The following is a 25,913-nucleotide window of genomic DNA, read 5'->3' as shown; positions in this document are numbered from 1 at the left end:
TGACGAAACATTCGATCTGTTTTACTTTTAGTACGAAATATAGGCTTTCAGTTTTCTACGTCTACATCCAAGTGATTGGTGTTAGATTGAAAAGGGGTAATTTCCAATAAAACCATTATCTACCATTAATTACCTGATCTAGATCCATCGAGTAGGTGTTTATAGAAATTAAAATTTTAGTTAATACCTAGAAGCAGCTTTCAGCTAGAATAAGCAACGTGAAATCTTGACAAAATACACATTTTGTAGCGTGGATAATATAGAAACTGTAGTTTCAGTTCCACTAATCAATCAAGACAAGACCCAATTAAAGAACAACAAAACCAAACAGTAAAAAACTCCCATTAAATCATTGTATTATGAAAAGAAGCTAAAATGGGAGCATGCATCAAAATATTCGTCCTAGTTTCATCGCTTGCATTCATTAAAGCATCTATTTTTATCACCCATAAACCCTCTGTTGTCTTGTTAATTGGGATATATTAAAAACAAAGAAATTTTCTAAGAACTGCTCAGCTTAAAAAGTGTGAAGAACTTGTATTATGAGTTTTCCAAGAAGGCAAAGTCGTGGCATGAATTCTGATTTGTTCAATTTATAATTTCAGGGTAAACTTGGTTTCATTCAACTTTTCTCGTAGTTTCCTTGATATTAGCACTGTCAAGTCAACATTTTAAGGCAACTACGGATTTATTAAAAAGAAAGTAGGTATTTAGACCAGAAGCTTTATGTTTATGTGAAGCCAACTGGCTGAAAGACATAGTCGTTCATTCAAACGTTGAAACGTTTATATTCCTAGACCAAAAGAGTGATTGAATGATGTTGTTCAGGCGATACTTACATTATAGTAGGTAATTTAAAATAAAGTGATCTATGTTTTCAACTTCTACAAATAAATATAGGTTTGACATAACTTATCAGAGTTGATTATTTTATACATACCTACCTACCTGAACAAAAGGTATGCAGAATAATTAATGGGGTGTTGTTAAATTGTCTATTCTATTATTCTAAACTTGTAAGAAAACTTCATGGCTTCCCTGGCCAGTCAAACTAATATCGGTGTTAACAGTAGAAAAATATCAAAGATATTTGCTTGTCCTAAATGTTAGACGTTTCAGACCAAACATAAAATAACGGTTGATGTGCTCCATACGGGTTTAGTTCCAATTCTATGGAATAATCTAGAACTCTAGATTCTAGATCAACCACCCACGCTTGGATATGTATGGAATATTTCAAACGTAATTTTGCTGTTCATGGTATACCTATTGGTACAGCCAACTTCAGGTCAGTGGTAACAGTTTTATAGGAAAATCGTACTTATTACTATTGAGTTAAGGTGCATGACAGTTACCACTGATGTGCAGTCTACTGTACCTACATATTTTGATGGGATTTTAGACATAGAAATGCCAGTACGAACTAGGACTACTTATATAGGAATTTGTTGATTAACCTATTTGGTATTCCGATAAGAAATTATCTTTGATACTGTAAATAAACATTATGTATTAGGCTGCCATCAAAATAACTTAACAGCGTAGATACCTGTGATTATCTACCCTAGAAGAAAACTAAATGAAATAAATTAGACACATACAAATTCATAATTTTCATATATTTCAAGAAAAAACTACATCAATTGTAATTTATATTTTGATATTATTAATAAAAAGGTGCTATACAAAACAGGTCACATGGTGACCATTAATCTATTCAATAGGTAGGTACATACACAAGTATCACACATTCAGCACAAATAGATCAGACTTTGAAGTATATTTAATGAGATGAATCACATCACTTCAGAATAAATACCTTTCGAAATCATGGATTTTATTGTAAAAGATTTAGACATTTTTATTCATTCATATACTTACATTTTCAATTTCTCTCTAAAATCTTTAAATCACTTTTTCGTTACTCTTAAAGCTCTTACATTTTTCCATTCGCTTTTCTATATTTTTTGCAATTTTCTACGATGTATTCCATTCAACTCGCTAGATATTAGGCGATACATCAATGTCCTATAGTACACTTGCGAGCATTAAAACCGAGTAGGTCATGGTCACATTACTATTAATAAATACTGTACTAAGTCCTAAAACGCAGTGACCTGTGAAGAAAAAAAATCGGTGGTTAATTTTGTCCTGACTCAGATTTACTGCTGGCAAGTGTATTCAATGAATGAGTGAAAATTAGACCATTCACAACAGAAGAGGTAGTTTATGATAAGTTTCGATGATGCACTATTTTAATCTACGTTTCCTAGTTTAAGAAATTGTTTGATAGAATCTCATCAAAATGATAATCATTGTATAGAGATTTTTTTTACTTCTAGTAATAGAATAGGTGTTGATAGTCTTTGAAATAAGTGATAAGTCTATAATTTAAAGTCTAGGTTCAGTCGACAGAAGAATCAACGTTCACACCACTAAGGCTATATTTTTGGAATTCTTGACTAGTATTATAAATCCTCTGCTTCACTAATATTTACGTATTAGGTATAATAATAATTTCTTAAGCAAAATTTTAAATTTCGTAGTCAATTTTCATTGTTTTGCCAAAATCCTTAAAACTATATAAAACTTTTGGTTAATCACAATTTACATTTTGGTGCAGATAGGGATTAAGATAAAGTTAAATCTAATAATATGTATGTATACATTATTTAATTGTGTAAATATAATTCACGATCTAATTATTTGTTCTATGATTTTTTTACTCAAAAACTAAAGAATTGCTCATGTCTAAAAAATAACAACTGCATCTATTTCGGCCACCTATTGTGAACTTAATTAAATTATTGTCAGCGTGACAAAAAATATCATCATCAATAACAAATAATCACCAATTTACTACAACTTTGTTTACATTAATAAGTACGTAAAAATACTCTAGAAATCACTGAACTATAAATTAGGCGATTGGCAAAAAGACTAGAATAAAATACGTCAACATACATTACCTCATTCAAAATCATACAAACTTTCATACCGAGATGGTATTGTATACTTGTCATGCTCACATTGGCTAAGGTAGGGCTCTGTATCTTAAATAGTTACATTTTCATTTTACCAATATTACAAAGACAAAAATATTGTTTGTTTGTAATAATAAACTCAAAAACTACATGACCGATTTTAAAAATTCTTTTACCATTAGTAAGCTACATTATCTGCAAGTAACATAATGCAATATTTTATCTCAATACGGGCAGTAGTTCCCACGGGACCCGGTTGAAACCGGGGGAAAACATCTCGTCATGAATGAGTAGATTCATAATGAGTTACAAGTCACATATTTTTGGATATCTCACGGGTTTAAAAGAACTTAGAATCTACGTATAATTCTGACACGGCGTCCTTTGCCATCTCCCTCGTCATCACTGTCGAATGAAGTCTGTCGATGACCCAACATCAGCGCCTGAACCTCAGGGTTGAGAGGCAGAGCAGGGAATGAGGAACGACGCACCATCGGCACTGGACGAGCTCCTAAGTGGAAAGAAGTTGGGTCAAATAAAAGTTGTTAGTATGAGTATGTTGGTACGGTATGGTGGTGTTCATTTCAATCAGAAGACATGAGTGTTACTATCACTATAAAATATATTAGGTATGTATACTGTGGATTTGTGGTTTTGTTTATGTTGTAAGGACACACAGTTTTTGACAGGGAAGATTTGGATTGCAAGATGTGTTGTGAGTTCATTCTAGGAAAATTATGTGTTAGTAGTGGTAGTTTAAAAAACACTCGTGTGAGTCTAGGGTAGGCAAATGACAACATTTTTATCTTTTATCAAGTATCGTGATGTTTTTTCCAGCAGCATTTCTAAATATTTTTGGTCCGTGTCTAGAGTATAAACAGCTTCACAAAATGAAAGACATCCCACCACATTAATTTACGTCGAGAATCAGACATCTCACGTTTCTAACTAATACCTTGTAATACTTACAAACTTCTTGCTGAATTTGCCACTGGGAATGTTCAGCTATTTAATTCACAAATTGATGGCAATGTAATTCCAACTGTTATACAAATAAATCCTTAATTAGAGTTAATCGATCAAGAGACTAAGCGTGTTTAATTAAAAGCAGACGCAAGCAGATTACCAATATGTAAAGTATGTACCAATTAATACCACTATCGGGGAACACGGGCATATTTGTCAGCCAACAAGTAATTATAAATTGGATGAAAGGGTTTCACTCGTAAACCGATTTGCTACAGCTAAAAGCCAATTAGACTCCAACTAATTCCACCACAAATCTTCGAGATAGTATTGATTGCGGATTCATGGCAGAAAATTATTGTACAGCTACAGTTTGAATATGAAACCTTTGATTAACCATTTGGAACGTAATCATGTGTTCAATAGACTGTGAGTTCAATTGATTACATACAAACTTGCCAGCACGGATGTTCCGTATTGACAGATTTCATTATGTACCACTATGGAGATGATATCTACCGATGTACGTGCTTACATGCAATGGTGTAAAGGATTTATTGGACCGTGAAGTGCTTTGGCTCTTTACCATTCGTGTATCCTACAGAGAAATAGATTTATCTGTAGTCCAGGCAAGCATGAAACAATTTAAATACAATCTCTGTAATACTGAGAAAATACTGTAACTACAATAAATTGAAACTACTGAAAGGAATTTAAATCAAGCATTTATTACAAAAGAAATTATCTACAAGAAGTGTGAGAACATCGATTACCTGCAAGTCATTTTCAGTCGTCAGACAGACCTTGTTATGAAACAGAGAATATAAAACAGTGATAGGAAAGATAGAACTTTAGATAACATTTAAAATCATAAACATTTACATTCACATTTATCAACATTAAAATTTAAATCAATAAAGAGCAGACTTGCAATGAACTCATAAATTATTTTATCGACATTGCATGTTAGTACGAGAATAGAAATGGAAATTAAAATGGAATGCATACCAAAGAGCTTGGCTACGGATTGCCTTTTGACGAGTCTCGGATCTCCTGCTGGGGTCTCCGCGATAGACGCCGGGGCTGAACCCTCCTGAGATTTCCTGTGTGTTTCGCTTAGGTACGAATTAGTAGAATCTCCCCTTTTATATGGCCTAGTTTGGCGACTGCTATTCTTCTTCTCTTCTTCTTCCGTATTCACAATAGATTCGGCAATTTGAAAAAGCTGCAGCCCAAACTTGCTTGATTCTCTTCGCAGTGTTTTTTTATTAGCAAATTCTGCTAACGATTGCCTTCTTTCTCCGTCAGGGTTGAGCTTCCTTCTTGCTCGTTCTTCTTCCTTTACTTTGAGTACATCTAGTATAGCGTTGAGCAACAGCACTAAGAGGAATACGGTGATGCCAATAACTGTGACGGTGTTATTATCAGTGCTCAAACCATGATGTTTATGTTTGCGTTTCGTCACGATCGGTTTTTCAGTGAACACTTGGAAAATGCTACACCCGTCTTTTATAAATAGTGGAATGACTTTTGGTTTCACAACAGGTTTTAACGCGAGCGGCTGGATTTCTGGAGTTTTTTGATGTTCTTCAGAAGTGATAGTAGGCTCAGCAATCTTCTCGGGCAGTACAACGTTCGCTTCAACATTTCGTTTCGTAAACCACATTTGAACACTGTAGATGCTATAAACGATCACGGCTAATATAAAAAGCAAGATCTTACGTTCGTTCATGTTTACATCGCAAAAGCACTGGTTTGTTTTGACACAGAAGCGCGCGTGCGTGCGTGTCTATTCGCGTACTGCACGATTTAGTTAAACAATATCCGAAGATTGTGGTAAATGGATTTATAATTTTCACTTTTGTGGGTTTGTCTGGAATATTTTGAGCGAGTTATTACGTAGCGTTGTCCGGCGGCGTCATTTTGTGATTTGTGTGGTGGGTAGCGCGCAGTGCGCATGTGCGGGCGGTGGCCGGGTCGCCAGGGTCGCGAGTACCGCTACCGTACGCCGCGAGTACGCCGAGCCCGTACTACACATACCTACACAACTTTCGACAAATGCTCCATTATCTGGTACATCCTCTTGCATCCTGTTCTTTTTATCTGACACGATGCGCTTTCGTTAACTTTCTATCAATTTATCTCCTGTTTATTGATTTTACCGTGCCGATTGTGCATGAAAAATCTTGTCTATCAATAAACGTCTGAGTGCTCGCTAGATAACAAATGGAATTCAATAACCTTTATCTGGAACTGCTTTGATGATCCGGCATTTTATTAATATTGGAAATACCGAGTGCATTAGTTTAATTTTCTACTTGATTATTTTTTTATAACGCTTGTAGGTAAATCCAAAAAACGTTTGGATTAAGAATGTAGATGGTACACTTTGTAGGTCAGTTCTAAGACTTTATTGTTCGTGACCACGAAGGTGCGATTATTCAATTGTCCTAAGGAATTGAGTCGAGAGCTGATTCACTCGGCTGTTCAGTTTGTTGTGGCAAACATATTTTGTTCACTAAAACTGAAATTAACATTTAATTCAATAGTTTGTCAACGGCTTAGTAATAGATAAGCATACCTAGTCTTGTGAAAACGGATCTAGTTAGATATTATCTAGTTAGATCAAGATCTAGTTATTATCTAGTTAGATCTGTAGCTAGTGCAGTATGTACCAAAATATTTGTACCTAAAACATGTAGGCAAAAAACAAAAGACTACTGGAAATACAGCACGAAAATGTAAGAAGGGTTTTAAAAGCATTTCAACATTGTTCCCAGTCAATATAATAAATGCTCATCATGTACCTACATCTGTATATAATATATTAACCGAGTTGTAGTACAGGAGCTCACGAACTCAATTTGGACGCGAGTGGCGTCAATAATTCAGTGGACTATAGGCGTTTGTTCCCATTTTCCTGGTTACACCACCAGTAGTAAGGGAAGTGGAATTAACCATGTCACATGAGGAGAACGTGGTAATTATCGTGTCTTGCGGTGTTGTCGATATCTCTGTAGCTATCCTGGGATATTTTATGGTTTCCTTAATTTTAAGCGAGAATTTTTGGTTCATGGTGGCCTTCTTTTTTTTAGTTTGTTTTGTTTCCGAAGGTTGCTTTTTAATAATAATGGAGAAAAGCAGACAGGAATTTATAACTATGGTTGTAGGCTTTTTGACGAGAGATGAAAATAATCTCCTCAGGTCTGGCACTGGATTTTAGCAAGAAGATTCGAAAGAATGTTTGTAGACTGCTGTTTAAGTTCAGGAACTAGAAGAGATCTGTAAGGCACCTAAATAAATTCGCAGGTTTTGAGATTTTCATTCAAGTCGAGGTGTCAATTAAATACTTCAAAAGTATAGTAAATATGTGTATGGCAATGCTTTATACTATTCAAACCCAAAAAGTTTATAGCTGCATCCATCTATTATTTTAATATAAATGGCATACTTTATAGCTACCAAAGGAAACATTGATGTGATCTTTCAGAACTATACCGTACGTCATAAATAGATAAGTATAATTATAGAAGCACTTCTCATACGTTGTGTTATGAAACTGTTTGAAATACGCTGGTGATTGATTGAGATTATAAAAAGATGCAACGTTTCAGATGAAAAGCTTGTAGTTGTGATTGTTTTTATGTTTAACTGATAATTAAAAATGGAAGAATTAAATCTACATAGGTACTTACTACTATTTAAGTATATCATGATTTTTTGACGGTTAATAGAAAATAGCATCAGCTTAAAGCTATTTTCAAAGTGATCGGAAAAAGATGCATATCATCATGATTTTTTACATATTAACAGGTTCTAGAAGAATAACCGATAAGTAGGACATTCTTCTTTAAATTGCAATACAATAAAATATGTAGATATTTAAGTCACGACAAAATTTTTATTTTACTGTAAAAAAATATCGGAAAGCCAAACAAGTGAAAAGAAAGCTACGAACAGAAATGTTTTCTATAATTTTGTTTATATTTAATTAGCGTCCATATTTGTTTTGTTTGGCGTCTGTCCGACATTGGTTGTTGTTCTACAGTTGTGCTCGCGGGCACTTATCATTACGTGGAACGATTCTTTAATACCGGGAATAATGCTATTTATTATTTGGATTAGATGCACTGGTTTTTTATAAATAACTTTGTTAAAAAAGAACGATGAGGAAACTATTTTTCATTGGAAATGTTTTAATTGTTATGGTAGGTAAAAGTTGTGTTTCAATGAATTTGAAAGACTGCCCATATTTATTTGTAGATGTTATCCTATATTGTTAGTCCTATCCTACATTTTTCTAGGTATGTACACTCAAGATTTGTCGGGGCAAAAAAATTGATCGAAAGTGGAATAAATAAATAAATATTGGTAAACCCAAGATCAATAAAACAGGTCGCATTTTTTCATGTGTCATAAATACAGTGACCGAATAAATGAATGCATTTCATTGTGATCTATTTCGTACAAAATTAAACCCTTCAAAACTGTATCATTAAATTAATAGATATAAAAATATTTTGCTAATACAGAATATTGTAAAAGTGCTAGCAATATCCTTGATAGCATATTTTTTCCAAAACAGTATTCCGATATTGCAGTGCAGTTAAGGCAGGCAGTTACGATCCCGAAAGATTTCCATTTCGCGCTTCGTCGCATTCGGCTGCGCATTAAAATATGCAACTGCAGACCTATTCTGTGTACTGAGAACTGCATAGCTACGAGACTTACGAAGAAAGTTTTTTTCCTTCTATATTTTGTATTAGATATTGGGTTGACATAGTATCTTGTGTATGGGGTGAACTTCAACCAACTTCGGTCATCTTGTTGACCGTGTTTGTTCAAATGAGAGAAAATTGGTGAGAATTTTGATATTAAACAAACTAATTTAGCATTCTGACGACCTGTCAAGAAGATTTTCTATCTATGAATACTAGAAATAGAAGTTGCCGTACAATGCCAAGTCACCTGCCGTTCGGAATGTTTCAGAAGACTGTCAATAGATACTTATACCAGGACCGGGACTAAGATTTAGCGAAGTTAAAGACACAATGCTATCTCAAGAAGGAATGTAATTACTATCCATAATAAAATAAAGTCTAACTGTTGCAGTAAGACTTACATTACATACATTATAGTTAGTAAGACAAACGCATGAACATCACTTAACACAGTCGTGTCAGGTCTTACACCACATGTACATAAGTGGCAATCTGCCAGCATCTCTCACCAACCTGCCTTGACATTGAGCCCGAGCTGTTTATAACAACAACGCTAAAATTGGCGACAAAACAGCTGGCTAATGAATCGGTAAATCAGATATAATTGCGGAAGTAAATGATTTGAATGTTCTGTTGTTGACTCGTTGGTAACAGATTGTTTGTTGGTTTGTTGTGGTGCAGGAAATGTGTGATAATTGTTGAGATAATGCAGTTCCTTTTGGAGACCCTTTCAATCATATCTGTGTAGTATGATAAAAAAATAAAATGCTAAGGTTAGAAGATGGCGAATGTCCAGGTAAAGTAACTCAAAATATTTATTGACTTGTTAAGGTATTTTACAGATGTTGATAATAATGTTCAATAAAACGTGTGAAATAATGGTACGAATACTGCTTCTAAAATAGTTAAGAATAAGTGGGATGCAGTGGTGGAAATCACGAATTCTCAAAAGCTAAACAAGACATCAAAAGCTTGGTTACAACAAAATACTTAACATAGCTACTTAAACACTAAACAGTATATAGACATGAGTTCCTATTGAATAGTTCCCAGAGATCAGATAATATAGCCGTTCATAGATAAGTGGATGATTGCTAACCAAACGTGGAGCCTGACCTTTCACGACCAATGGGAGTGCTCGTCACAATGTGTGCTGATTGAGAACTTATATCCTTCATGAGGATTATGAAATAGGGAAGTTAGGATATGTTGAACTTGTTACTAATGCCAGCTGGATATCTGAGAATGTGGTGTTTAACGGTAATGTACCCTTATTGATTATTTTTCATCAGTAGTTGAGAGTGATAAAGATGTTGATGTTATTTGCAATAAAAGTCTTCAATTGCTTAAGGTCCCTGAAAGAAATATTGTTTCATCTGCAAATCAATTCATCTTATCAAAATTACATTATTTTATATGTTTTAAATGTTAATGAAGTTTTTTCAGTCAACAGGGACCGGGCAGGACCATGGGGCAGAATCAACTGTAAAGATAATTACAACTATTTACCACTACGCAGCTCTTCAAATACCTACATTACAAAACTCCACTATAACTTTTCATTTCTTCTCAACAGCCCCACTAAAATCACCCAAAACTACAACAACTAGCATACCGACGTAACACATTCCAGAATCTTCCCCCGAAACAGCAACGTTCGCACCTGCCGCACTAATGTACGTATTGCGATACACGGGATTACACGGACATTTTATTATGCACCTCCAGCTACACTTATTAGGAAAATTGACACAAAATCTATTAGAGAGGAAAGACATGAGTAGGAAAGTTATGTGGATTTTTGGTGAATTTAGATTCTGTGTGAGGATTTTTTTGGAGGAATTAATGGGTCTTACGTACTCACATCATAAGACTTATTTCCTCGTGCTCTTTCAGTGTAAAATATTTATCAAAAAAAGATAGTTAAGTTTTTTAGCTAGATAAGTTTTTTTTTGCGATGAATTTCACCTACAATTTTCCCAATTAGGTATACCAAACACTAAGGGCTTGTTATTTATTTGATAATAAAAATTATTACCTTGTAAATTTTTCTCGCATATTGCATTGTATGTACAAGACTTATTCCCATTAATGTATGAACAAGTATCAGCTTTTACCGTATTAATTACGCCTCATTATAATGAGAGCGAAGTATTATGATACTTGTCAGAGATAAGAAAGGTGTAGCTAAGTAATTAGCGTGTTTTATGAATAGCTAATGAAGGTATATACTTATATTTTACCGACGCCACTCGTTAAATAGGGCACACCGTAATTTTGTAAAGATAAAGTTCTATTTTAGGAAAAGATTTTGTTTATTACAGATATTCTTCTTTTTGAAATGACATACGTTTTATACCTATAGGTCATTAGACTGGCTTGTTATCCTACTGGTCTTAAGTGTAATTGTTATAAGGCTCTAGTCAATACCAGGTCTGAGCACTACTCCGTTGCCTAAGGAATTCCATGCTTATTATGTTTACATATAAGCAGTAATTGTTTTTCAGTGATCGTATTCATTCACCTCATTATTATTGTTGCGAAAGTACACCATCGCCATATGCTCATTGTTTCACGGCAATCAAAATGTCAGAGTAAGTTCAAGGTATGTAAGTACGTTATCAAATACTGTTAATCATAAATATGAAAGAACATACAGAGAGTTGTTTGTTTATTCCAAAGCTATTTTTAATGCACTTAACTGCCGAATTTTATGAATAAAGGCTATTTAACATCATGACTTTCAAGATGCAACTTTTCGTTGAACGTTTGACGGGACACAGTAGGCGAAACCACGGATCAAAGCTAGTATCATTAATATTTGCAGAAATTTCTTTGTAGGTGTTAATGCACGTGATAGTGAAGCAACACTTAGTCATCATAATTGATGCGTATACGCATAGATCTGATATTTAGGTCGTGGTTTTATAGCCAACCAACGATTCTGCATTGGAGTGCAGGCGTGGGTATAGGTTACATTATTTCTTTAGGTACTGATCTACTGATATTAAAATTAGATTTTGTAAATGGTATGTAAATTATATATCCATACTTCACCAAGGACACTAATTTTGTGTTTTAGTTGAATCAGGCTTTGCATCTCCTGATAAAATGCAACTTGGCTATTTTATGTGTTTGTTAAGTGAAGTTTGCCTACAATAAATTAATACATTGTTATTAGTATCGAAATTCTACCTTCGAAGAGACTTCATTAAAAGCCATGCTTTGCCTCTCAAAGATGTCGTTTTTGAAAAGATTTCTCTGTGCACAAAGCTATTAATTGGCCTTCTGTCTTCATACCAACAGCCAATCAGAGAGCTTCAATATTCAATATAATCAGTATTTATCAGTAACAGGGTGTATTAATGTTCGCTTTGAACGGCCAATTTTGATTTCCCTTAAAAAGACGGAAGCCGTTTTTTTCAAAGCTTTTCATACTCGTGACTAATGAAGCTGAAAGCCATTGTCATGAGATACAACACAGCTCTTTGAAATGGTGAATTTTGTATTTACGACCTTATGATTTTGGTGAAAAAACCGGCTAATTTGAGGTATTTATGTAGCTTTTGTTATTTGGTGAAGCGGGAAACTGTCATAGTCGTATATCAAAGAGGACGTAAAAAGATACGTGGTTTTGTGTATAGGTGACGAAGTTAGATACAATTATATGTATAAAAATAAATATTTACGTCTGATAGAGAAACGTTAGGAAATGCATAGTTACAGGCAGGTTCGTCTATATAACGGTGGTTTTTGCTACTGCTATCTTTATAAACCGATTTACAATATAACAGCGCAAATATTTGACCAACTTGAAAAGTCCTGTTAAGAAAACCAGCGTTGAAGATTTTTAGAATACAAATCAAAATTGAGATGAGTGCCCACTTCAACAAAAGTAAAACCAAATATTGACACTCAGATCTTTCCTTAATTCGATCACTTATTCGAATAAAATATCGATACAAACATCGATAGCTCGGCCGGTTAATCGGACTCGAAAATTGTTTTGAATAGCCAATCGCCAGCCGGGCAGCCGGGGTTTTTTCAACCCCATTTGAATTTGAACGCGTCCTTAATGAGGAGAATTGAGTTTTCATGATATTACTTCAGCGGCTCTCAATTTCAGTCTTATTGAATTTTCCACGAAACGTTTGCTTTGCCAATGTTATTGAATTCCGTACCGATTCTGTATACCATTAAGATTTATGAATTGGCTTTTCTCTGTTTGCCTTTTCTATTTTTTTTGTAATTTTTATTTAATTGTTCATTTGTTATTTTTATCTGGTAGGCAGTACCTACTATATTATTCTATAGTATTTTCTTCACGTTTTGTAAATACGCCTATAATTCAGTAAGTGAGACTTTCACGCTCAGGGTCATTGCTATTAAGAAATTCATAGGCTCAATGCTCGAGTTTGTTTAAAATGTTTCATCATAACTTTCAGTTTTAATGCTGATCTAGGTTTTTTCAAATACATACCTGAAGATGTTTATACATATATTTATCGGGTTTAGTAAGAAAATTTCTAAGCATGTGAAAGTAAAAATGAATGAAAAAAGAAAAAGGAAAAAAATATAAAAGAGATGCTAGATAGAAAAAAGATCGTGCCATTAACATCAAAGATATGTTACGAGTACCCAAAATCGTTTGATCCTAATTTACGAAGGGTACGTTGTACAGAAGTATACCTATGTTTAAATTACAAATGTCGCTAAAATTCGTTGAACTCATACATGAAATATGAAGTAAATCCATTTAATCCACCCAACAAGTAAAAAGGCATACAATATAATATAATGACTGGTTTTGGGTACGGTCGGTAAAATTGTAGGTACTACCTTATGTAAGTACTAAAGTCAATTTTCTGAGAGCTACAGGAAAATTCAATTTTTAGGTTAATTTTCCTTTTTTTATATATTTCCAGTTAAAAATATCAAGTATTCATTTCACAGAATGGTATTATTTTCATTTTAGATCATTCAACATTCTTATTTACCTATCCACGCAGATGAAGTCACTAGATTTTTTTTAATCTATAAAAAATATTCATAAAAAGTATGTTATATACCTATACGTTAAAATTATTATCATAAAAAATAATTCTGTTCAAACACGGTATCCAGGTGACATCATTTCACCTTCACATAAAAAAACCTTTTAAATTCAGAACTCCTAAGTCTACATCATAAGTTAGGAACTAAAGTTGACAGCTTATTTGCATTACGAAAGCTATCTCTTTCAGTCTGGCTGGATTTCGCATGTAATTTAACTAGATCCTCGCGAAATATTTCCTTTATAACATATGTCGGTCACGTTCACTGTAGGTCCCACTTATTTTGCCTAGACATATTTCCATTACTTACGTTATATTATTTTGTAACGTATTTTCAGAATAGAACACTTAAGTCTGATAGCTGTCTCGTTGTCTGGGTTGCTTCAATATTTTTTCTATGTTTTTTTAGGCTCCTTTTTTATTCCACGCAGTGCTGTATGGCATCTATACCTACATATAATTGCTAAGTGATAACAATAAAAGTTATACCACAAAAACAAACAAAAATCTAAATAATAAATGAGGTCTGGAAATATTTTCCCATAAACAGGTTGAACAAGAAAATAAAAACACACTAAACTTGTGTGAAATTAATACTTAGGTACTAATAATATGCATGAAAGACGGATGAGAAAAAAGACAAACACTAAATGCAAATTACGGTTTGTTAATTCTTTGAAACACTAATATATGTATATTTGTGGTGTCCACCACTTTAATTCATGACTAGAATCGTTTTCTATTTCTATGTACGGTACCGGTTGCTTCTTGCGGTTAGATTTGAAACTATTTAACTGCATATTATCCATTGAGTGACTGTGACATTATCTAATTGAAGCTTATGTCATTCAATATCCAATTGCAAAACAGCGGATAGATCGTTTATTGAAATCTGCAGTAAATCAACTAAATTCTACCTAAATCACTTTCGCATTTGTTAAATATTTCTAAGGATACATGGCAACGTTCTGGGTTTAAAGCCAGTTTAATCTCAGCACCAGTCTGTCACGTAGAACGGTAAGGCAGAGTTTACAATATAAGGCTTAGCAAGAGTTAATTGTAGGATTCTAACTAATCTAACTACAGAAGCGTCGGTCTCGGCGGCATCTAGAATTAATTTTGTTAAGGCGCTAAGAAAGTCTTTCAAGGTTTTATAAAAAGAGGCAAGAATGAGAATAAAGTAGCGACGGAAATGTACAGAGGTTTCGTATGAAAGGTATAGTGTTTTCAGGGGGTTGGTTAACGGAAAAGTAATTGGACTAAAATCATTTGAAAATAGCATACCTACTCACTTAAAAACTTAACGTAGGCTTGATATTGAAAGTTTTTGATAGGTTTCATAAAGTAGGCTTTTTCTCAAAATTATGACGTCATAGTAAGCCTAAGATTAAGCTGATTATGTAAATATTTGCGATTCTGATAGCCTCTGTTATGTGACAAATTAATAAAGATTTGCCTATTGTATATATTTTACCAACCGGTTTGAAACAACCTGGTATCTTAACAATAGATTCAAAAAATAACATCCTTCTGTCTTGAAGGATTAAAAAAAGGTACAAAAGAATATTGCAACAACAAACGTCTTTGAGGAATCTTCAATTTACTTAAAGCTTTTAAATAAAGTGTGCTTAAGATACATCAATATATTTATTCTGGTATCCTGCTTTTCTTTGCGACGAAAGAAAATGCTTATATGAGAATCGTAGCCAAAATACAGCACTCTTTATGGTCAGAGCTCCGGATTCAAAGAAATATTGTCCTTTTAACCTGATTTAGTAACGAAAATGAGACGTTATCAACATTTAGGTAACTAGATTGTGTAGTGTTCAGAATCTCGACTTATTAGGGACTTACAAAGGTTCTGGTGAAAGGTAAAGATGTTAGTAAATTATAGTACAGTAATACTAGGTAGGGTTATTATTTGCCTTATGTGGGTATTTTATAAAGGTGAAGAGTTTGTGTTTTTTGCATCTTCATCATCATCATCGTCCCTTACATTGTTTGCACACACGCACATAGATAGGTACTCTCAAGAAGCTTTCGTGAACTACAAATTCCGTAGGACTTTGTTACTAACTTAAAAGAAAATGCACAAACGTTTTCCATCGTTTTTTTAAGCAAAGAACAGCAATGTTTCTTATACCTCTTGAAGGGGAAAATCGCTTGGAATTTCTGAAACTAAATTCTCAAAGCGTTCTTTTCAATTTTATCATGATACACCGGCCCTCTTGAGACAAAATGTTTTCCTTCACTGTATCTTACAATATGCAACTTTGCAAATATTTATTATTTTAATACAAAGTATAAATAATACGCTTAATATAAGGCAACATGGACATCCTGTGTGAGTTATTATTTTAATAATCCACACCATTGCAATAATTGCACATAAATTTGGCTAAAGCGTGTATGAAAAAGAAATTGGTATAATGGGTGAATTTCAACAGGTCCAATAAAATCTTCATTTCCGTGGATTTTTTATACTTCAACTTTAGAACAAGAAAAAATTGTGTTTACTAAAGTTTTTGATAAGATATGTATTCTTACTTAATATCTAGTAGATAGCTTAAAAAACTAACGAGATATACAAGACTAAAATTTTCATGCCACGGCGGTGAAACTTGCATGCACGGCAATGAAACATGCGTCCATGGCAATGAAAACTATTCCTGCAGCCATCGTTTTGACATATCTGTCTCTTTCTTTTCTTAAATACTCCTCTAGTAAAACAACCTAAGTGAACCTGAACCTGAAGTGGTGTGTGTGTAAGTTTATCATTTTGTGAGGTGAACGTGGAAATATCTTTTTGTAGTTGACTATATAGTACAAATTGTTTTTTTTCTTAATCATGCCGTGGCGATGAAAACTTAAGTCACGGTAATGAAACATGCGGCCACGGCAATGAAACGAAATTGTTTTACAAGGCATGGCAATGAAAATTTTTTCATTGCTGTGTATTTTTTTTCATTTCCATAGCAAATTTTGGCCACGGAAACCACGGCAATGAGAGCACGGCAATGAATATCAAGGCAAAAACATCAAAAAACTAAAAATCTGTTAATAATTCACAGTAATTAACACGTCACAAATAAACATAAGATAGATGGCATTGTACCGAATGATCAATTAAGAGGACAAACTTATTCAAACAGAAGTAAGACCTATCCACGGCGATGAAAGAAAAAATGTCCAGTGATAAAAAAATTGCATACTTGCATTTATGGCGCGAAAACGCAGGCACGTGCACACGTCATTCCACGTCGAACACTTGACGTCCACTAATATGCAACATTTAGCGCACAGCGGGAGGGACGCAAACCGTTAGAAAAAGCAATATTCTCAAATATGTTTACGACATGGCGATGAATGGTAGTTCTGGGACAAACTATTTTTTATTTACCATTTGTTGTATTGTTTAAATATTTGAACAAATGCAGTCCGTAACAATACTTTAAGTATTCACGAATCAAATAAAAGTAGGTTTTAATATAAATAACTAATACATTTTTATCAATAAGGTCTAGTACACATCAAGGTGACGTGTGGACAAACACGGCAATGAAAGATTTTGAGGTTTAATTATTTTTTTTGGAGAACCAATTAATCCTATTTACAAAATATTTAGTGCTACACATAGATTACTATTTCACCTACTTAGAAAAAAATATTAGAATATTATAACAATGATTTTTAGTACCGATTTCATCGATGCCACGCAATTTTTGGTCCCGGGAAATTCACCCTAATGTTATTTTTAACATAAAATCTTCTATGACTCTTTTATTATGAGAAAACCTTGGATTGTGCAGTAATTTTCTTCGCTTTTCTGAGTTGCAGGAAGTCATAGTTTATTCTAGTGTATACCGTCTCAAGCGAGCACTCTTTAGCTAGAATTCTCTCATCCTGGACTAGATATAATTTGTACTGTAGGTATTCTATTTAGCATTTTTTAGTAGCTACATTGTAAAGGTTTGATAGAGGATGCGGTTTAATAAAACGACATTATTTTTGTTATACACGTGTATCAGCTTGCTATTATTAGTTTCTCACCGAATAAAATAATTAATGATTGATACCTACCTACTATTTTTGTTCCTCAGCTGTACGCTCTCTTAATAATATCTACTTATCACCAAAACATCGGACAGAGCAATAAAAATATTTAATTAATTGCTCCAAAATATATGTAAATTAAAGATTTCCACGAATTGCAGATTCCTTTAGACACCACAAACGGCCGATACCAAAGAAAAGTAACAGCGGTGTGCTTAGAGCGGAAACTTTATAAATCATGGCATACAATGGTTCCGCACACCATTGTTTTCTAAAGGATGTCATCGCCGTTTCCTCGCAACTTAGAGCATTTAACTAACTGGAGACGCCATTGCCGTACCTATATCATCATACATATGTAGCAAAACTTCGTTCGTTGGATCAAGATTTCTTACTAAGGACGCATCATTGGACCTACTGGTTAAGGTCGTGTACTTTAGTGCTGTGTACATATTGTCAAGTTCATGCTTGTATTGGTTAATTTCGTCGTGTAGGTTCGTGTATTACTATCTATTAAAACGAAATGATTGAGTAATAGATATTTGTTGCGTTGCCTCGCTGTTTTCGCGTATATTGACTGATTTTCGCAAAGACAATATTGTGCTTATGGTGGCTCTGGTTGGTTAACTACTCTAAGCTTCGCACAATACGGCGTTTTAAATCACAATGTTTTTTTGTTCTTTTAAGGCATACTTTATTTCAACTGAAACAGAAAAGCCTATTATTTTTTGGGGAACTTTTCTTGTGAAAGCAAAACATGCGAAGGGTTTGTTGTTGTGCAGAACAGTTTCGTTGATACAGCCTTTGGTTGGTGACAGACAAAAGAGAAGTCCATGTTTTCTGTATTATATGTATTATACAAAGCACGCATTTTTTTTCTGTACGAACATGTATGTACCTACCAAAGTTGTGTCCAGAGTCTCATATGTAAAGCGAAGGTTGATTACTATATTTGGTTTTAATAATAGAAGCAACCCGGTATTCCTAAATAACCTACAAGTCATTTCTTATAAACATAAAACCAAATCGAGTTTAAATATAACCATACCAAATATAACAAAATTAATTAACATTTATATGATCTTAATTAAATAAAACCCAAATGATTAATAAATATTTCATATTTTTGCATTCACGTGCATCGCTGGATGCAAAAGGAAGTTTAAAACATTAAATGCGAGTGCAATAAACATATATTAATAATGCATTTATGATAAAACATGTGACATTAATGTCATCGCGAAAATAAAAGTTTATTATTACGCGCCCAACCTGTGGACGAATTTAAACAAGACAGAACAACTTCATAAAATTATCAACTAAACGTTCTTAATAGGCGCATTCTAAAAATAAGTGTACAAAGTACGTTTCTATTTTTATATCGCAGCAATTAAAACTTCCTCATATTTAATGCCTTTGAAAATATAAGCTTCTATTCCAAAAATAAATTATTAAAAAAGCGACAGTAAAATTACAAGTTATCAAACTTTTCCTATATTTTACATTGATTGCTCAAGATTGAACCAGAATTAATCCATTCCACGTTCACGGCGGAAGTTTCATTAAAGAAAACATAAAACTTTCGACAAAAAATAACCTTCCTTTAACCAAAAATAGACGAACTTATCTAACCTTTTCATGAATACTTCTTTTGATATAATCAAAAATAAACGAAGGTTGAAACAATTTTCCAATTAAAAATAAAATTAAGTTTTCGATTTACTTGGATGTTTTCCTCTCGTATTCTGCCGTTCAGACGAAAGTGTGTGATCCAAGGTGACCAAGTCAGTGTGTTCTTCGCTAGACTATGTCAGGTCTTAGGTCAAGAGAATTAGTTGAGGAATGTTCACGTCTTTTTAGAAATAACTTGAAGAAGGTTGCGTGCCATCTATACTTCATAGGTCTGTGGGCCACATGTCCTTGTTACGTCAATAGTTGCTATTTTTGAATTCCGAATTGCTCCCTCTATTTTTGAATCTGACTACGTACGGAAGCCAGTGTATTAATAAAAGTTCTATGGTCCAAAATCAGGTGTCTTTTAATTATGTAGGGACTTACATACTTTGTAACTTATTTTCATCAGCATATAAATGTTTGATCAAGGTTATATTCGACTTGACGTCATATTACAGGTCTTAAAAGTCATTGCCAAGGTAAAAATAATTGTGGTAATTTATTAGTAATGACACGCTTGAGTAATTATTTTGGGTGTGATTTCAAGCAGATATCAATTTAATGTTGTATCAAAGAGTTTTAAAAGGTAAGATACTTAAGTACAAAATAGGTCTTAAGCAGTATAAGTTTACCTACATGTTGCTAATTTTGCAAAGAGGCGCTTAAATGCACATTATATTGTATTTAATTTGATCCTGATCTATCTCCGCTCGTGTCTGATTGACGTCCCATCGGGCTATGAGAGTGAAGGAATAGTGAGTGCATCTGTGTCTGCGCAAATGCTTGTGGACTATAATATGTCCTGCGCAGTTGGCTAATCTCCTTACATGAGAACAGACGCCTGATGAGAATATAGGTAACTGCCACGTATTCTCGTCATGGAACTGTAGATGAAATATAATTCTCGCATTAAAAAGACAGAAAGACTTTTGGTGGCGCCAAACCTCTATCTAATCGGTGTTATGAAATCGAATTATAAAAAACTATTTTTTTGAGCCCATGATAACCATAACAATAGCGAATGATGTGTTGAATATTTAAAGCAAGTTACATAAATTTTGGCGACAATATTATATAAAACTTTTGTCCTACTGACTGCTCAGAAAGTCTAGGTAAAAGGTTAAGTAGTTCCGCCTAAAAACGTCACTAGTATTTTTTAAATAATAAATATTAATAAGTAAAATGAATAGTTCTGTTACTGTTACAGCCTTTTTATCGTCACACTGCTGGGCACTTCTCTCACATGGAGAAAGATTGAGCATTAATCACCACGCTTGCTCAATGCGGGTTGGTGATTTCAGACTTTATAGTCCAGGTTTCCTCAAGATGTTTTTCTTCACCTTTTTATCAGCCATTGGTGTTTAAGATTAATAAGACAGTACATACAAACTTAGAAAAGTTGCATTGGTACTTGACTGACCTGGAATCGAACCCACACCCTCATAATCGAGAGGTTGGTTCTTTACCCACTAGGCGACCACGACTTTTTGAATGTAAAAAATCTTATTTATTTATATTACAATGTACAACAAGAATGAAACAAGTTTCACAAAGGTTACATTCGTTTAATGGATAGCAACGAATTTTTTTCATCCATTTGTTTTATCTGAAAAATTAACGACCATATTTGAAAAAATAGACATTCGATTTTTTAGACTGATACCTAATGGTAACAAAACTTGCAGAACCGGTGTCCTAAAAATAAAGCTTCTTAGCTCATTAAATTAGTTATAACTAGGTACCTAACGTACCTTTTTGTTCTGGAATCAGAATTGAATACCTACATTCTTTTTGCTTCCCAAAATGGAATCATTATTAAATTATGTGAATTAAAATCTTTAATCTTATATTCTATGCAGTTTTATTTCCACCAATTTGTGTTTGATACTTACAATAATAGACATGGAATGTGCTGCAGTTATACCTGGCTTTGACTCATGATTACCTTGTTGTGTAGTAGTCCCTCACCAAGAGACTCTTTTATCCAATAGAATCTGGATGATTTCAACATATCGCAATGGAGAACACATCGCCTTCATTTGCACAATAACAATGATAAAGAAGGCTTTTGAGAGGCTGTCAGTGCAAAAAAATCAGGCCAGCATAGCTTTGTTTGAACGGCCGTTACACCTAAGCTGCGCCGGAGGCCCAAAGATGTCGACACGAGGTGATCAACGAAACTCTTTGCTCAACTATGACATTATTAATAGTCTATAGGCCGATACACATTTTGAAATCGTTGAGAGGACTGCGGTTTTAACAAATAACTACGTAATTGTAAGGTAAATATAATTAATATTCGGCATTCTGAGCCCACTGCCACCTACGGACTTAAGATCTTCGTTACGACATATCGGCCTTGAACTAGTCAGCTGTTCTTTTGTTTTGTATTTCCTCGTAAGCTATTCAGTATTGTATTCATGATTATTAGATGCAATAGCTCGATTAGGAACTCACCTTAGGATTAGTTTCTAGGTATCCTACGTGTTACTCATCAATGAATCAATGTTTCATTGATATAACCACCTACCGTATTAAAGTAAGTACTATTTGAGACCGAGTGAATACTGATCTGTGGACATCGAATAAAGACATTGGGGCTTCTTTTTTTTTTCCGACGTCAAAAATCATCAAATGACCCCTCCCGCTGTGGGTTAGCAGCGGTGAGGGAGTGTCAGACTCTTACTGACTAAAAACCGTCGTGTTCCTTCATAGGCCTTTTATGTAACAGGGCCGCGGTATCTCTTTCGAACAACCCGCAGCCCCGGCAGGCTAGACATTGGGGCCTTAAGCTAAGTTCTAGGTGAAATGGCGCATTCTCAAATGGTAGATAATATTATGTAAGCTCTTCAGAAGTGCTATTAATTATACCTAAACCACATTTTAAGCTATTTGATAAGTAAAGTGTATTCAAGAAGCGTCTGCTTACAATGCAATTACAATTACGTGGTCAATATATCCAAACATAGCCAAGGGTAAATCAATGTGGATTATTTTAACTAAAAAAAATCCCTTTTTTCGAGAAAATCTTAATACACATAACATTCACAAATGTTACTTTTATAGGTTCTCAGAGATTTATGTAACTAACTTTCACAACCCCTGGAGGTAACTTTATTGCACTCGATTAAAGCTTACCTAATTGTCTCCAGAATTCACCTCACCTCAGTCAGATCATTATTTTTACCATGAAAAGGCTACGGACAAATTCATCATTTGTTGTATTAGTAAGAGGAATTAATTTAAAAATTAATTCAAGTAAGTAAGTACCTATAGGTTTGAGTAAACGTGTAGGATCTTAGGCTGCTATTGTTTAGCTTCCTACTGCATAATTACTACTGACAATATAAATTCAAATAGGGTTTCAATTAACGAACCTACTGTAGATAATAATTACCTATAATTGGCATTATTTTCTAATTGAAAATCAAACCACTTTCAATTTATCTTCTGCCCTTTGTTATTTTTTATGATAAACATACCTGCGCCTAGTTATTGGATCAAAAGTTTAAGTGCAACCTTACTGAAGACAAAACAGTACGTAGAATGTTTCGTCACAAAATATTTAAATTAAAAATACCATCCAATTTGAAAATTGTTGCTAAATCAAAATATCAACACTAACTAATCACTTATCGAATGAAAACAAATATTTACCTTGAGTTTTGATATACAATAGAAAAGATACTTAAAAATATTTTTGGCGCCAAGAAAAATATTTCCCACGACAAAACCGAACAAGTACCTAAGCTAATTTATCGACAAGTGGCCCATGCCGACTCCCGACTATGAATGCTAACAATTTACTTTTTCTTAATTTATTCAGACCAAGATCGCAAGTAAAGCCATATACTTTTTTCATTAACACAAAACTAGTTTTTCTTACAAAGCGAAAATGTCAAAAGAGCGGCCGAAAAGACTAAAGACTAAAGCCTGTTGAGAAAAAAATAAAAGTTGACCTTTTCTATGTAGGTATTAGTAGGTATGATATCATAAACGATATTCCTGGGAACGTGTATATAAGAAACTTGGAACCTCACTCCAGCATTAGATTCAACTAGTAGTTCGAATAAGCAACAACCAAAATGGTAAGTGCACTCATCTACCATACGACAAAGAATATATTAATGGTGAAAAAATGTGAATAATTAGTGATTTCGAGACAGCTCGCAAAAAGTGTGAATGTTAATCAATATGTGACTGAGTAAATTTCCTAATTGTTGCAAAAAAGTTTTACAATGCAGTGTGATTTGAATATAATTTTTAAGATGCGTAACATTGATGAATATTATAATTGATTATACAAAGTTATTAGTTACGAGTGAATACATTTAATATACTTTGTGCGTTTGTGAGTGGTTACCAAAAATTGGCGCAATACTGAAATGTCAGAATGATCATTTATTAGATTTGACACTTTTGACTGAGTAATTATTGCATTATTTTGGTTAATAAGACATTCTTGTGGAATCTGTCTAGGCAACTTGACAATTATATTTTATACATGATGGTCATTGCTAACTGTATAATTGATTTATCAGTTATATTACCCTATTTTGTAAAAATAATAAAACAATTAACTTCAAGTCGCAAAAACGTACAAACAATGTCAATACAATCAATTCCACAATAAAACAACAGACGACTCCTAACCACGGATATGATTTTTCTAGAAATACTTCATCGTAGCCCTTTGCCTCTTCGCGTGCGCCTACGCCGCATCCCCCGAGCAGGCCGCCCAAGTCCTGCGCTCCGACTACAATCAGTCGCCCGAGGGTAACTTCCAGTACGCTTATGAAACTGACAACGGCATCGCTGGACAGGCTGAGGGCAAAGTCAAGGTCGTCGGAAAGGTGAGTTAGACTTACAATTAAATTATTACCTCGTTAAAAAAGTTTGAAGAAAAAATAACTGGTATTAAGCTGTATCCGGTTAGACTAGAAGCTGACCCCAAGATAGTTAGGAAAAAGGCGCGGAAGAAGAAGAAAAGTTTGAAGAGAAAGGTGGATAATGAGAGAGTATTTTTCGGAAGTAACTTTTTGACGCATGAATATGGTTCTATATAAAATTCATTCTGTATCCACGGTGTTTTAAAGTTGAAGTTTTGGATAGGTTAAGAACAACTGCAGATTTAGTTGGGGATACAGATGTCAAAGTACAGTTGTGTCTACCGATGCTTCATGATGGGTCCTCAATGTTTAAATATTTGGTTTCAGGACGAGGTCGCTCTTGAGGTCGCTGGAGCCCACAGCTACAAATCCCCTGAAGGTCAGGTCATCTCTCTCACCTACGTAGCCAACGAGAACGGATACCAGCCCCAGGTAAGATATTTAAATTTCAGAATTTCTCGAAAAGATTGTTAAACGATTATTGTTTTTGGTAGATTGTTGTGAATTATCAGTTTTTAGATAAAATAGACCCGTCACTATAGAAATCTATACTTAAATGAAGACGTATATAATCTCTCAAACCTGATTTCACTAGTTTGACCTTTATTGAAATCCTTCGCTGACCAACAATTGAAATGTCATCCAGTTTTTTGGTAGATAGAGTAGGTTGACTAGAGGGCAAAGGGTCACTAAAAAGGAAAAGAAAAAGATTAAAAGATGGCGGATTTTTTGCTTTATTTGATAGATTATTTTAGGAAAATTTATCCTCCATTACAAGCGTATTTCAGATTGAATTTTCTTAAGACCTACTTTTATCTGTTTTGCTGTATTTCTAATGTATTTTTTTATTGTCCATAGGGTGACCACCTCCCCACTCCTCCCCCCGCCGAGCCTATCCCAGAGTACATCGCCAGGGCTCTCCAGTACATCGCCGAACACCCCTACGTCGAGAAGAAATTGTAAATACATAACAACCTTAGACAAACCAAAACAATGTATAATGTAACCTAAAGCAATGTGCATAAAGCGTAAAATGGCTTTAACAACTTTAATTTTTGTTAATTTTTTGTTTTCTAGACAATAAATAATGTAAAAACGTTTACCAAATGTGTCGTTTTAATCCTTTTTGCGTCTCCTTCAGGATTGAAGATTGACTTCATAGCGAGAAATTAATAAATCTCAATTTTTTTAAGCCAAATATTTTCATTTGCAATTATAAAAAATATGAAGTTAATAGATAGTATGCTGCAATTGCCTGCTATAACGATTTGTACGATTTATTCAAATGTACAACTCATTAAAATAAATTAATAACTGCGCTATCAAATTATTAAAATGTAGAATATAGTCAATGATAGGTTTAGTAGTTAAAATTTTTGAACATTTTAATATAGGACTTACGAAACTGATTAAAAAAGAATCAAAAAGTATGCATTCAAATTAGGCTGAAAATCTGCCAATCGAACATCAAAATTACATGAGGCAGTCCCCAAAAACGCTCACACCTAACCACTTCTTATGTGCTATTGCTGGGAAGAAGTGGTGCAGCAACACATGTATATAATTAAATAG

General features: G+C 33.9%; 2 protein-coding genes across 7 annotated transcripts; one reads left to right on the top strand and one right to left on the bottom strand.

The window, feature by feature from the left end:
- Positions 1–1,600: 1,600 nt before the first annotated feature.
- Positions 1,601–5,953, bottom strand: LOC110372249 (uncharacterized). 6 transcript variants are annotated; one of them, XR_007510708.2, is made up of 4 exons: positions 4,959–5,952; positions 4,724–4,753; positions 4,486–4,568; positions 3,369–3,495 (listed from the first exon to the last, which is right to left on the bottom strand). XR_007510708.2 is itself a non-coding variant. In XM_049838257.2 (4 exons), exons 1-2 carry the CDS (start codon positions 5,680–5,682, stop codon positions 4,737–4,739), a joined length of 741 nt encoding a protein of 246 aa, XP_049694214.2. In that variant the 5' UTR covers positions 5,683–5,952; the 3' UTR covers positions 3,383–3,495; positions 4,537–4,568; positions 4,724–4,736. The 6 variants fall into 6 exon arrangements, 4 of the variants coding, with proteins under 4 accessions (XP_021184515.3, XP_021184516.3, XP_049694213.2 ...); XM_049838257.2 differs by having other exon boundaries at positions 3,383–3,495; positions 4,537–4,568; XM_021328841.3 differs by lacking the exon at positions 4,486–4,568 and having other exon boundaries at positions 3,356–3,495; positions 4,959–5,951.
- Positions 5,954–23,381: 17,428 nt separating this feature from the next.
- LOC110372255 (larval cuticle protein LCP-14) lies at positions 23,382–25,448 on the top strand. Its single transcript, XM_021328854.3, has 4 exons — positions 23,382–23,540; positions 24,126–24,305; positions 24,669–24,773; positions 25,200–25,448. The coding sequence occupies exons 1-4, from the start codon at positions 23,538–23,540 to the stop codon at positions 25,302–25,304; spliced, it is 393 nt and encodes a 130-aa protein (XP_021184529.2). The 5' UTR covers positions 23,382–23,537; the 3' UTR covers positions 25,305–25,448.
- Positions 25,449–25,913: the final 465 nt, after the last annotated feature.

This window comes from Helicoverpa armigera, chromosome 8 (assembly GCF_030705265.1).
Source record: "Helicoverpa armigera isolate CAAS_96S chromosome 8, ASM3070526v1, whole genome shotgun sequence".
Lineage (NCBI taxonomy): Eukaryota > Metazoa > Arthropoda > Insecta > Lepidoptera > Noctuidae > Helicoverpa > Helicoverpa armigera.
The sequence above is the reverse complement of the archived record's forward strand: the minus strand, read 5'-3'. Positions and strand labels throughout refer to the sequence as shown.

What these genes read in the sequence shown, in the direction of transcription:
- LOC110372249 (XM_021328840.3), bottom strand. Translation starts at nt 5,682, where the DNA reads ATGAACGAACGTAAGATCTTGCTTTTTATATTAGCCGTGATCGTTTAT. An exon ending in ATCCGTAGCCAAGCTCTTTG is followed by an intron (nt 3,496 to 4,958) that starts GTATGCATTCCA and finishes CTTTCCACTTAG; the next exon opens with GAGCTCGTCCAGTGCCGATG.
- LOC110372255 (XM_021328854.3), top strand. An exon ending in AAGTCAAGGTCGTCGGAAAG is followed by an intron (nt 24,306 to 24,668) that starts GTGAGTTAGACT and finishes ATTTGGTTTCAG; the next exon opens with GACGAGGTCGCTCTTGAGGT. An exon ending in AGAACGGATACCAGCCCCAG is followed by an intron (nt 24,774 to 25,199) that starts GTAAGATATTTA and finishes TATTGTCCATAG; the next exon opens with GGTGACCACCTCCCCACTCC.